Source organism: Gallinula chloropus (assembly GCF_964237585.1).
Source record: "Gallinula chloropus genome assembly, chromosome: 2".
NCBI classification, from domain to species: Eukaryota; Metazoa; Chordata; class Aves; order Gruiformes; family Rallidae; genus Gallinula; species Gallinula chloropus.
The window spans coordinates 24,442,476-24,454,588 of NC_140086.1; the positions used below are offsets into that span (position 1 = coordinate 24,442,476).

The following is a 12,113-nucleotide window of genomic DNA, read 5'->3' on the forward strand; positions in this document are numbered from 1 at the left end:
GGCCCATGATCTGGAGTGCCTAGGCACCAGTACCATACAAATAAATTAGAATTTACTTGGTAATTAAATGGCTATGCTAGGGTGCTGAAGTTCCAAATGTTTCCTAGGATGGGATATAACGTGAATTTTAAAAATAGCCAAGTAATTTAAAAGGATAATTTCCACTCAGAATTGGTGGGATTGACATTGCTAAGTGAGGAACTCCTACCACTCGTTTTGCTGTCACAGCCCCACCACATCACCCATCCATCCTATGTCGTGGGGGCTGCAGGTATAGCCACCTCAGGATACAGCAGACAGGGTGAAGCAATAGGACTTAGGACAGGCAGAGCAGTGGCTGCTGGTGAGCAAACTGTGATGCTGGAGTATCACTGATCTTCCAAACGGGATGAAAGGTTTTCTCTGAAGGTCAGCAGTGCAATAATCTGCTCGGAACCACACAGACTTGTGCACCACACAGAGTGACTGCGCCTGGGGTGACCACAAGCAGATGTTGGACCTTGCATCTGAAGTGGGCAGCTCTCTTAGGGCACTTTAGGTATACAGAAGAAATGGGCAGATTTATGGCAGGCTTTGTCCAATCCCCCCCAAAAACTTAGTCCTGTTTATTACTGAGCAGGGTTCAGTGAGAAGCCAAACCCCAGTGGTACCCTGAAAAAAAAAAGAGTGGGGGGTGCTGCTGTTTCTCCTACACTTCTGTGAAGCTGAAGTGTTGGATTTGTGCCACTGCCTCCTACAGCCAGGTGCAGGCATTCCTCCAAGTGAGGACTTGTGTGATTTAGGGTTCTGCATGAAGGGTGAGGTGATGTCAGGCAAACAAATTTCTGCTGTGTCCAGTGGGAGGTCAGTTTGAGTCTCAACTCCTGTGGGACGATTCTCCACCCTCTGTACTAGATGGAGAAATAAATACCAGAGCCAGACCTTTGCCAGCAGCATCATGCTATCTCGGGAAACACTTTCTAGGCTGTTTGGAGGTTGCCTCTTCCAGCTGACAACCCATAATTTTATATATGAGAGGTGAAGAGATCCACAATCTTTAATGAGGACAATGTTTCTTAGCAAACTCAGCAATCACTCTGAAGGCGCAGGCATCCCAGCTGTCTCTGAATCAGCTGAGTAGAGAGCTGGTGCTCTGAGTAAGGTATTGCCTGTTGGTGCATTGTGAGCCCAGGAAATTACTCTCAGGTGAGAAGCATCGTCTTCTTTTTCTTTTTTCTTTTTTAAGAACAAAGGCAGACTCACTAAAAGGTGCTTCAGAAACTGGATGGGAATGTTCTTCTAGCCCTGCCTAAATAGTGAGGAACTTGAAAATAAGTTACAGGGGGTCAAATTAATTTCTGGTGTAACTTAATAGGAAGCCAGGTGCATAAACTGGGGGTAGGCTGCAGGGGGGAGGGGGGAAGGTAAGAAGAATAACACGATGAGAAAAGAATAGTTCTGGCACGACACCTCACCAAGGGATATGAGTGGTGACTGTGGGCTGAACGTTGTTTGAAAGTACCATCAAAGGTAGATTAAAGTCAGGAGTATCGTGAGAGGAAATGGATAACTAGCACAGCAAGAGCAGTTACTCCAGGGGCTTTCTGCCGCTTATATGTGCACAGCTGGGGCCTCTAAGGATGGGGGGTGTTTGGGAAGAGATGAAAGGTCGTGTCAAGTTGATTTAGCGCCTACAAGTGCTGTTGGTATGTTGCTTAGCCCCTAATCTGCCAGGTAGAGAACAAGAAGCTTGTGCTGTTTGCTTAACTCAAAAATCCAGGTTCCCACCACCAATTAGGAGCATTTCTAAAAACAGAAATCCAGCCTGATGTGTATGCTTAACAGAAACCTTCTTATCAACGAGACCCAGGCTTCTCTTTGATTATACTGTATTCTCAGAATATCCTGATACTTAAATCAAGTCTTAATCCCTGGTCAAATGTACTTTTTTATGCATTTAATTTCCATTTTGTGTGACAAAGCTGAGTTCTGGAGTGCGTTGTACACCACTGGGACAGGAGACGCAGCACAAAGAGCACCAGGTACAGCAGTTCCCTGTGGTCCCATAAAGTCCTGTACAAAAAAGGTACAAATAGCAGAGGTGTTCAAGTTGGAAAATTAAATGCCAAGTTCCTTGTTTTTAAGTTTGTGATGTGAAGTAGCTCATGCTATATATAATACGTGAGGACAAAGTGGTCTGCTTTCAAACTGGATAAAATGGTCTGCAGGGAAAGAGAGAATTAGCAACTGCTGGAGGTAAGTGAATAATAAACTAGGCAATAATACAAACTCTGAACATACATAAAAAGCTTAATCACAATCTATATATAGATTTCTACATCTCAGGAAAATAACATAACATATTGCTTCTCAAGGACATCTCCAACTCTCGTAATAGCCTCGAGTTGTACTAGAAATCAGGATTCTGTAACAGTTTATTCCTGGCAATAAAGTAAGTTGCCTCATTTGAAATATGACCATAATCCTCACTTAAGCAATTCAAAACTCCAAGCTGAAGGAACAGCAGCGACGTTTTTCACCAGCGCCAGGAAGGTGACTGTCACAGGGCAGGGGCAGTGCGTGCCAAGGGCAATGTTCTTCATCAGACTGCACATCCACAGCAAGCAGATCTCTGACCACAACAGTTTTCAAGTTTCAAACACCAGAGGAAGTGGCCAATCAGTCCTCTCATCCTTCATTTCTGACCCGCTGTTCTATAGATGTGAGGATGCTCTGCTCTTACCCAACAGAGATTTAAGAAGTCTAGCAGAAGTACTGACTACTCAAAAGTAAACCCACCTTTTCCCCTCATTGAGGCTTTGGAGAGATCAAATTTTGCCTTCAAAGTAAACATTGTTCCATAACTTTTCTTTAATGAGAGAAGATGATGCTCAGCACTTTCTGGACGGAGCCTTGGAATAGAGGTTTCTTCATAAAATGGCAGGGACTGTGTGCCTCCTTCCTCCTTACCTAGCTATTTTGGGGGGGGGCTAAGACAATAACATCACTTGAATCAGAATGGTTGTTACCCTCAGTGAAAAATTCTGTTAGTCACAAGCGAGTATTAAAACTGGTGCACAAAGGGATCCAGTGCTGCACAATGCTGGCCTCAACAGGGTAAATCTCAGCAGAACTAAGGCAGAGAAAAACCTGCATCCTCTAGGATGGTCAGGGAATCACGACTTGCAAAAAAGAAAACTGAAAGGAAGCTGGCCAGGTATAATCCCATGAAAATAAGGATGGACAGGCGTACGGTTGCCATCTATAAACACGCCATGCATGCAATCAGTAAGAGGAAAATGAAATACTTAAGCTAAAGAGCAGTGGTGGCATGAGGAAAAAAAAAACAACCTCGTATAAAGCAGCCATTAATAAAATTAAGTGAAAAGTTGCACAAGCCTTGGAGAGCAGCGCAGCTCTGGAATGCACTTCCAGAGGAGGGGGGAGCAAAAGTCTGACTACTTTTAGCATGGAGTTAGTTAAGTTTATGAAGGGAATTCCTGTGTACTGTGTAAAGTCATTGTCATGATGATATGAACATATTAAATTTCAGTACTTTATTTATTTAGTGTCTTTGATCCAAAGCACTTATATAAAAAAGCAATAATGAAAATTCCTTTCAACCAGTACAATAAAAGTCATAATTCCTTGGGGTATTTCATTTTCTTTTAGTAAAACGCAATTTGGACACATTCCATTCAATATTTGCAGAAATGACAGAACATCAGCCCTATGAATAATAATAAATCTAGAACACAAGGTAAGCTATAGGTTATTGAAATGATGTGTTGCGAAGTTTGGATCCAACCTCTGCAATGCTAAACCAGCAACAGCTGAGGGAATTTGTGACTCTTTGGCAAGTTTACAGGTCTCCTCAAATAAGTCATTGGTTTTCAACCCTGTGAATCTACTGCTTGTGAAACGGAGATAAAACCAGGGCTCGGAGCTGGAGTTTCTGAAGGCCCCCAGCCAACACACCTGGAGAGAACTGAAGTGTCCTTGGCATCAGCGGGAGAGTTTGCCACCCTCGCAGTGTGCGAGCTGACCGGGGTCTGTGATGTGCTGCACAGGCCCCTCTCTTCCTCCCCTCACTTCTTTCACAGTACGTCAATCCAACGGGAGGCTTAGTGCTGTGCCACACTTTGGCTGGGTGTTTGCAGGTCTGTGGTAGGTTACACACATGCAAGGTGAAGCGGGGACAAGACTACTGAATTTATGCCTGTGAACCAGCCCTCCAGAAGTGGAAACCTTAGCAACATGTTTTAAGTTTGGACACCTAATTTGGGTTATCTATGTCTACCTTCACGGCCATGTATGTGGCTCTTCAGTTTTCAGGGACAGCAAGCAGCATCTTGCCACAAGCCTTTGTAACTTGTGCAGGCTGTTTTGAAATCTCAGAGAGTTGGATTTGGTAAGGTTAGAAAGGACCCTTCACAGCCCCAATTCACTACTAATTGGTGTGAGAGGACAGTGTTCAAAGGAAATGGGGTGTGTAGGGGGAGTTATTTCACATTTTTTTTGTGATAGCTCACTGGGTGTACACAAACCTGATCCTGCCTGGGTGATCAGCTTTCTGGTTTTAGGTGGAGCCGATAGAGCAACAACATCAAAAGGTCCAACCCCTAATAGCTACAAAAAAAAAAGGTAATTACCTATTTGTACCATAATAGCTTTACTCTGCCAGTTGGGTCACTTTAGTTCAGGTGTCACTCCTTGTTGTGGTATACAAACACAGGCTTTCAAACACGACAATTTGAACTTCCTGAACCTCTTTAGTTTTCACAAGCAAAAAGAAAAAAAAAACTAATGAATTGGAACATTTTATATAATAAATGGGATGGAAACCCAGCAGGGTCTGAAGAGAAATGCTGTTCTGCTCACTGAGTGCCAGCAGTCCATTTTACAGCACCGATCCCTAGGAGTATAAAGGAAGCAACGCAGTGGCTCCTGCCTGTTGGCTACAAGTGTTTCATCTCTCTACAATTACATAAGGGAAGAGGCTGAGCACTCAGAAAACAAATTTATGCAGATTCATCATTACTCTTGAAAACTGGGATAATCTAAAAAAAAAAGTACAGGCCAGCCCTTGAAAGGATTTATCTCGACATCAGAGGTGCAGGTAGGAGGACCTGCCCACAGTGTGTGCAGTTTTAAGCACTTTTTCTTTACCTGTTCCTTTCTTAGGCTCGTATGCTCTTCCTTAGCTGTAAATTGTGAGTTCCCTTCTGAGGGGAAATGTGACTTACAGGGCTATTTTTTTTCCTTATAGTTTCCTTGGCAAAAAGCTTAATGGCAGAACGATTAATGGAATTGTCTGCCATCAACACCTGCTTTCAAGCTTTCCTGGTAAAATTAGACTTTGCATCTCAGCCTCACATATGGCATCTTTATAATTAGTCTTTTTGCAGTATATGAATGTCAGTTCCTAAAATGCCTCCTGTACTGTTCATGTGGGAATATTTAGCTTCATTAAACAAATCCCAAGTTTTTCATTGGAGCCTCGAAGCGCTGGAACCCCCCACGCTTTTGTGTGTCTCATCGCAGAGCCGTTCCGATGGACGGAAACACGGCGTATCTGCAGCCTCACTGGAACCCAGCTGCCTGCAGAGCACTTCTGGGAATGGAAACCCGAGATGTCTTCACAGCCTCCACACGCAGAGTCACGAGTGGAAATGTAGTCTTGGAGTACACAGCTACCTGAAAATGAGGGTGGGCTACACCAGAGGGCTCAGCGTCAACCTTACGTTGGGAACAGTGGTATCTCTGTGCTTAGGAGCTTCTGAAAAATGCTGCCACACCTGACACTTCAGAACAAGAACACCCGGTTTTTAACACACATTCTGAAAAGCAAGCAAACTCTCATTGAAATGGGAAGCTCAGAGGTGTTTGCAGACATGTGGCAATCAGAATTACCGGTCAGAAAGATGGGGAAGAGTGCTCCCTGTCAGTGATTCACAGGTGATTGTTTTAAACTGCTGTGAAAGGCATGGGAAGTACAGATGCCAGGACAGGTGACAGGGGATTTTTTCATTACTCGTGTCGCAGCTGAGAATTTTTATTTCACTTGAGTCGGCTCATTTCTCTGCTCAGATGAGGAAATGCACAAAGTAACAGCTCATCACTATACCACTAGCACTAATGTCATGGAAGTGGTAACATCTGTATGGAAAAGTCAGCGTTTAGTACCTATGCAACAGGATGAAAATGTGCAAACTGTCAACTGGTAATTGAAATGTCTTTAGTTCCTCAAGTGCAAAGTCAGTGCAGTGTCAGCAACACTATCCTCCAGGAAAAAAAAAAAAGACAACAAATAGGAAAACACTTATAAACATAGCTCTTGATAGCTCTCATGCAAACTGCTGTCAAACTCGTACACTAATGCAGTGAATCGTTCAGGCTCAGCTCACTGGGGGTACTTCTGCTCATATTGGTAAGACTGGCCATAAGGGATTTAACTTTATAGGCATAGTAGTCCCTTAAGTTGACCGATGGAACTTCTTTCATGCCATCACCAAAATCACAGCTTCTCATGGCACTCTCTAACTGCTTCTGACGCCTATAAAAGTGGGAGAATTTATTGAAAATCAGTGTAATGGGAAGCACTACTACTAGGATACCAGCTAGGATGCATGCAGATGCCGTCAACTTGCCAGCGGTGCTCCCTGGCACAACATCTCCGTAGCCAACTGTGGTCATGCTAACGGTAGCCCACCACCAGCAAGCAGGGATGGTGGCTAACCCCTCATTCTCTTCTTTCTCAATGGTGTAAGCCACTACTGAGAAAATGGAGATGCCGACAGAGAGGTAAAGTAAAAGGAGCCCCACCTCTCTGTAGCTATACTTCAGGGTGGCTCCCAGAGACCTGAGACCTGTGGAGTGTCTAGCAAGCTTTAAGATGCGAAAGATCCTCATGAGTCTCAGGACTTGTGCAACCCTGCCTAAATTTGCTAGAGTCGGACTGCTTTCCACCACCAAGTTGACAATTAAGGTAATATAAAATGGAAGGATAGACATTAGGTCAATCAAATTCAGGGCATGCTTGAAAAATTTTAGAAAGTCAGGAGCTACTGCAAATCTCGCCACCAGTTCAAAAGTGAACCATGCAATACCAAAATGTTCCACGATTTCAAAGCGAGGGTCTTCCTCGGGGTTCCCGTTGCTGTCAACAATCTGAAAGTCTGGGAGGCTGTTCAGGCACATGGTCACGATGGAGCCCAGCACCACCACTATTGAAAGGACACTGAAGATTCGGCTTAAGACTGAGTAACCAGGGTTATCCAAAGCGAGCCAGAGCTGCCTCCGGATGTTTCCGAAGGGCTGTTTGTCAAATTTAGAAGCATCGTTGTAGAATGCCAAAATCTCATCAAAAGAAGATGTGGTGCTTTCCTGGTCACTTTGTTCCTCCCATTTCTCTTGGTCTGGCTCCATTTTCCTCCCATGGTAGCTGTAACTGCAGCAGGAGTCTATAAAGAATTCATTGATTCCCCAGTATTCGATCTCCTGGCTGAAAGAAAACACACAGAGTTCACCCATCACATGGAGCTTGCCGGTGTTATAAAAATGTAGCACGTAAGGAAAGAGCTCGGGGTTCCTGTCAAAATAGAATTCATTCTTGGTGTCATCGTAGTCGTCACAGAGCTCCAGTATCGACTCCTTTGAGTGGCAGCTCAGCAGTTTGCCCAGTCTGGTCTCGGGGAACCTTAATAATGTGTTGGATCTCATCTTTTTCTTAAAGCCTCCAACGTTGATGCTGATCTCATTGTCTTCAAAATTTGCTTCAGATAAAGCCTTCAGACTCTGCCCTGTCATAGTGATCTCCTTCCAAAGGTGTGTAAGGAATGAAAACCTAGGAGGCAATTGCACAGAAAATCAGCAGAATGAACAAATCTACAGCATGTTCACCTACTGATGCTTTCTTTTTTCCTTTTTTTCTTTTCTCCTTCCTTCCTTCCTTCCTTCCCTCCTTCCTTCCTTCCTTCCTTCCTTCCTTCCTTCCTTCCTTCCTTCCTTCCTTCCTTCCTTCCTTCCTTCCTTCCTTCCTTCCTTCCTTCCTTCCTTCCTTCCTTCCTTCCTTCCTTCCTTCCTTCCTTCCTTCCTTCCTTCCTTCCTTCCTTCCTTCCTTCCTTCCTTCCCCCCCTTTTTTCCCCTTCTTTTTTCTTCCTTTTATCTCCCTTTTCCTCCTTTCCACCCTTTCCCCTCCTTCTCTTCCTCCCACCTTGCCCTGAAGACACTGAGGGCGGCTCCTTTGTTCCCGGTGCAGGCTCCTGTCCCTCCCCGTACCCCTCACCGGGGCTGCGGCTGTCGCTCCTACGAGAACCCCCATTACTCACGGCCTTTGCGCGACCGGGTCCGCGCGGACCTCTCCCTCCCTCTCCCCTCACGCCGCGCCCCGGCCCCGCCACACGAGGACCCCCGTTGGGCTGACGCCGCCCGGGGCTCTTCTCCCCCTCACCCCCGCCCCGCGGCCGCTCGCCCAGCCGCGCCTCCACCGAGGGGCCGCAGCCCGCGCCACCGCCCCCGCCCGGGGTCCCGCTCTGCCCCGGGGGCGCCGCCGCCGCCCCCCGCCCCGCTCGGGCCCCCGCCGCGGGGGAGCCGCCCCGCCCCGCTCCGCCGCGCCCGCCCTACCTGTTCTCTCAGCGGCCGCGGCCCCCCACCGGCGCGCCCTGCTGCCCCCGGTCCCGGCCCGCCATCGCCGCCAGGGCTCGCCTCGCTGCCGCTGCCGGGGCCTCCCCGCCGCCGGTGGGGGGTGCCGGCGCGGGGGGCGCCGGTGGTGGGAGGGCGGCCCCGCCGGCCGCGCGGTGCTGAAGGGACAGCGGCCGCGCGCCGCCCCGCTCAGCGGCGGGAGGCGGCGGCACGCGCACTCGTCATGGCGACGACCCCCGCTGCTGCCGCCCGCTGCCGCCGGTCCCACCTTCCCGCCCCCCCTCCCGACCCGACCCCGCCGGGCGACCGGGGCCGCCGCCGTGGGACGCCGGCGCGGAGCCGGGCGGCGGGCCGGCGGGCGTCCGGCTGAAGGGCTGGGGGCCGCGCTGCCCGGCAGAGGAGGGGCGGCCCGGCGGAGCCGGTGTGCCGGCGGTGCCTCCGCTCGCTCGCTCGCGCTACTGCCCCCGCGCAGCGCCCGTGCGCGGGGACGGCGGCGGCGCCGCTAAACTCGGGTCTCCCTCTCCCCCCCACCCCCTCCGCGATCCTGCCTCACGCCGGCTCCGACCGGCACAACTTCCCGAGGGGGGGACGCCCGCCCACGCCCGCGGTGGCTCCGGGCACCCACGGAGGACCGTCTCCCGCGGGGGCACGCCCAGCCGCGGCCGCTAGCCCCCCGCCTCTCTGCCCCCTCACCCTGCCAGCGGGCTCCCCGGGAAGGGCCCGGGGAGGGGGTGCCGCTGCCTGCCCTCTCCCGGCCGCGGCACAGGCAGGTCCTGCCGCGGCCCCCCCCCCACGCTGTGGCGCCTGGGCAGCGTCCCCGCGGGACTGAAGACACGAAAGACGGGGGCAGAACAACGCAGTGCGAGGGCAGCGGGGGCCACGTATGGAGGCTGCCCGCCGCCCCCTCAGTCGCCGGCCGGGAACCCCCCCCGACCTCCGCGCACAGCCCTGCCCAGCGCTGCTGGCGGGGATACTGCTGAAGGGCGCCGAGCCGAGGGGCCTGACCGGCCGGCACGGCCGCTGTCGGCGGGGTTTGAGTGCCGGTGTGTGGAATCCCGTCTCGTTACGTGGTCTCCGATGGCAGTGCCTCTGCCCGCACTGGAGGCGGCTGCGAAGAGATCTCCCTCCTCTCGCTGAGCCGGCATGAGGTCCCCGCAGAGACGGGGGCCCGGGCCGCCGTGGGCAGCAGTGGCGGTCCCTGCGTGCGGGAGCTGCGCTGCCGGCCCGTCCTGGGTGTGCAGAGCGCAGACGCTCTGACATGAGGGCTTTGTACCTGCCTAACCTGCATCACCTCCTCCTGCCTCCGGCCCCGAGACCACCTCTCACTCATGACCCCACACATCCGGGGTCCAGCTCCTGGAAGTGGATTGCTGTTGGTGCTTTGTGGGGTTGGGGGATGCAGAAAGGCGATGCCTCCCCACTTGCTTCCCCCAGCCCTGACTGAGCCCTGTGCATCATCCTCAAACCCTTGGGATGGGGCAGGAAGACAGAGTTTACACATCCCAGCTCCAGAAGCACATGAGCCCTATTTATAAGATGACCCCCTCAGTATAAATGAGCAACCCTAAAAGAGCCCAGATAACTGGGGGCAGACATGAAACGGGGCAAGTTAAGTCCTGGTGCCTGCCAGTGCACAGGTCTCCAAGAGCCTGTGCAGCTTTCCTACCTGGGGTGTGATCATCACCCCACCGTGTCCCATTAATGCTGGTGGTGTGTGTGCCTGGAGCCCCAGCACCTCTGGGGACCCTGCTCAGGTGGTGTGCGTGGACCCATAGCATCCCTCAGCCCCCTGGGGATGATGCTTCTTGCAGGCACTGCCCCAGCTCACCTTACAGGCTGGTGCTTGCTCTTGCGTTGCTCTCCCACTGGTGAGTGCACAGCTGACTCCTGCCTCCCTTTTCCCTCCAGGGGCCTCGAGCACGTCCCTCCCTTTGCCACAAATGCCCTGGGCTGGGGGTCAGGGCCCCAACGTGCTTCACTGCATCTCATAGGATGTTGAACCCACACAGAAATATGCACACTGGGCTGCTCTCCTGGCCAGGGAGAGTGCTACTGCTACCCCATTCAGTCTCCCCAGCATTTCCTCTGCTGCAAAGGGGAGCACAGGAGGCAGAGATGCACATAGCAGGGAGGAGGCTTCACAGATGCTGTGGCGACCTGCACGTTACCCTGTAACAACAGCTTGTCATCTCCAGGGAGGCAGCTCTCCTGCTTCCCAGTGGCAGCGCAGCTGTTGGGTTAGTTTGTGACATCCTCCTCCTCCCAGAGCTCGGCTCACTGGGGAGCTGTAATTACGTTGGCTTTTAATGCCTGGGGCAAGGGATGTCAGGACACAGGACTGGGATCCACCACACTGGGACTTCTGAGTTGGATGCCCAACGCCCCCACCCCCCCTCCCTGTTCCCCAGGGCTTGGATAAATCACAAAACTTCTCTGCAGTGATTTCCCACTCACTGTTAGGAGAGCAAAAATAACTCCTTCCTTAGTGACGTTGCAAGTAGTGAGCTGCTGGTAGTGCATTCAAGCAGTGTGTGCTTTCACCAGCTCTGTGCTATCCCAGGTATCTAGTGGAGCCTTTAATATATTGAAACATCTTCAGAAAATTTGTAAAAAATAAAATCCATTGCTTTACTTTCTTATTCTAAAATTAGGGGTTTTTTTTCCTAATGCTGTTTTAGAAGAAACTAAATAGACATAAAGCTTAGAGGATTTCCAAGCTTTTATACGTTGTTCTGACCTTCTAAGCCACTTGGCTAAGAAAAAGGATTATGGACAACCACACATTCATTTGGGGAAATTAATCCATCTCTGTTCTTATCTTTACCCTGGAAAAATCCCTGGTCACTTTTCTATTCTGTATTTTCTCATTGAAAGGCACAGTGACGCTTACACAGATATATGCAGGAGATTAACAACAAAGCGATATAACGCTGTAAGTATATGACTCCCCCTAGTTTAATATAACTGCTCCTGTAATTAGAGCTAATTGTCTCAGCCGGAGCATTTTGCTAATAAGTCTAAAATGCTTCCAGCCCCCAAGCTAGTAATCCAAAACTCATATGCATGGTTTTGCAAGGTGTGCACTCTGCTCCGCAGACACACACGGTTTTCTTCTGACCTCGTGCTTTTGCCTTTCCCAATGGTAAGCACAGCATGAATTGCTGTGGACACATTACCACTGGTGGAATCCAAGGCAAGAGATCCACTTTCATGTGTCAAAAGGAATCAGGGATGTCATTTTTTTCCACAAAATGAACTTGCGGTCTGTCACCTAAGAGCAAATTTGGGGATGCGCTAATAATAAATCAAGTAAATACAAACCAAGAGTTTGTCTCCACTGCCCTGCGTATGCTTCTTGAGCCAGGAAATGAAAGAGGAATGCCCAATGGGGCAGGGGTGGGAAGGAAGTTTGAAAGAGTTGCTTGTTGGAGTGAGGAGATAAATGGATGGCTCATACCCCCCTAGGGCAATATTACAAAAGCTCAACTAAC

General features: G+C 50.1%; 1 protein-coding gene across 1 annotated transcript; it reads right to left on the reverse strand.

Annotated features, from left to right (window-relative positions):
• Positions 1-6,354: 6,354 nt before the first annotated feature.
• On the reverse strand, positions 6,355-7,788 carry KCNS2 (potassium voltage-gated channel modifier subfamily S member 2; the record flags this gene model as incomplete). Its single annotated transcript, XM_084280106.1, has 1 exon — positions 6,355-7,788. One exon carries the CDS (start codon positions 7,786-7,788, stop codon positions 6,355-6,357), a length of 1,434 nt encoding a protein of 477 aa, XP_084136232.1.
• Positions 7,789-12,113: the final 4,325 nt, after the last annotated feature.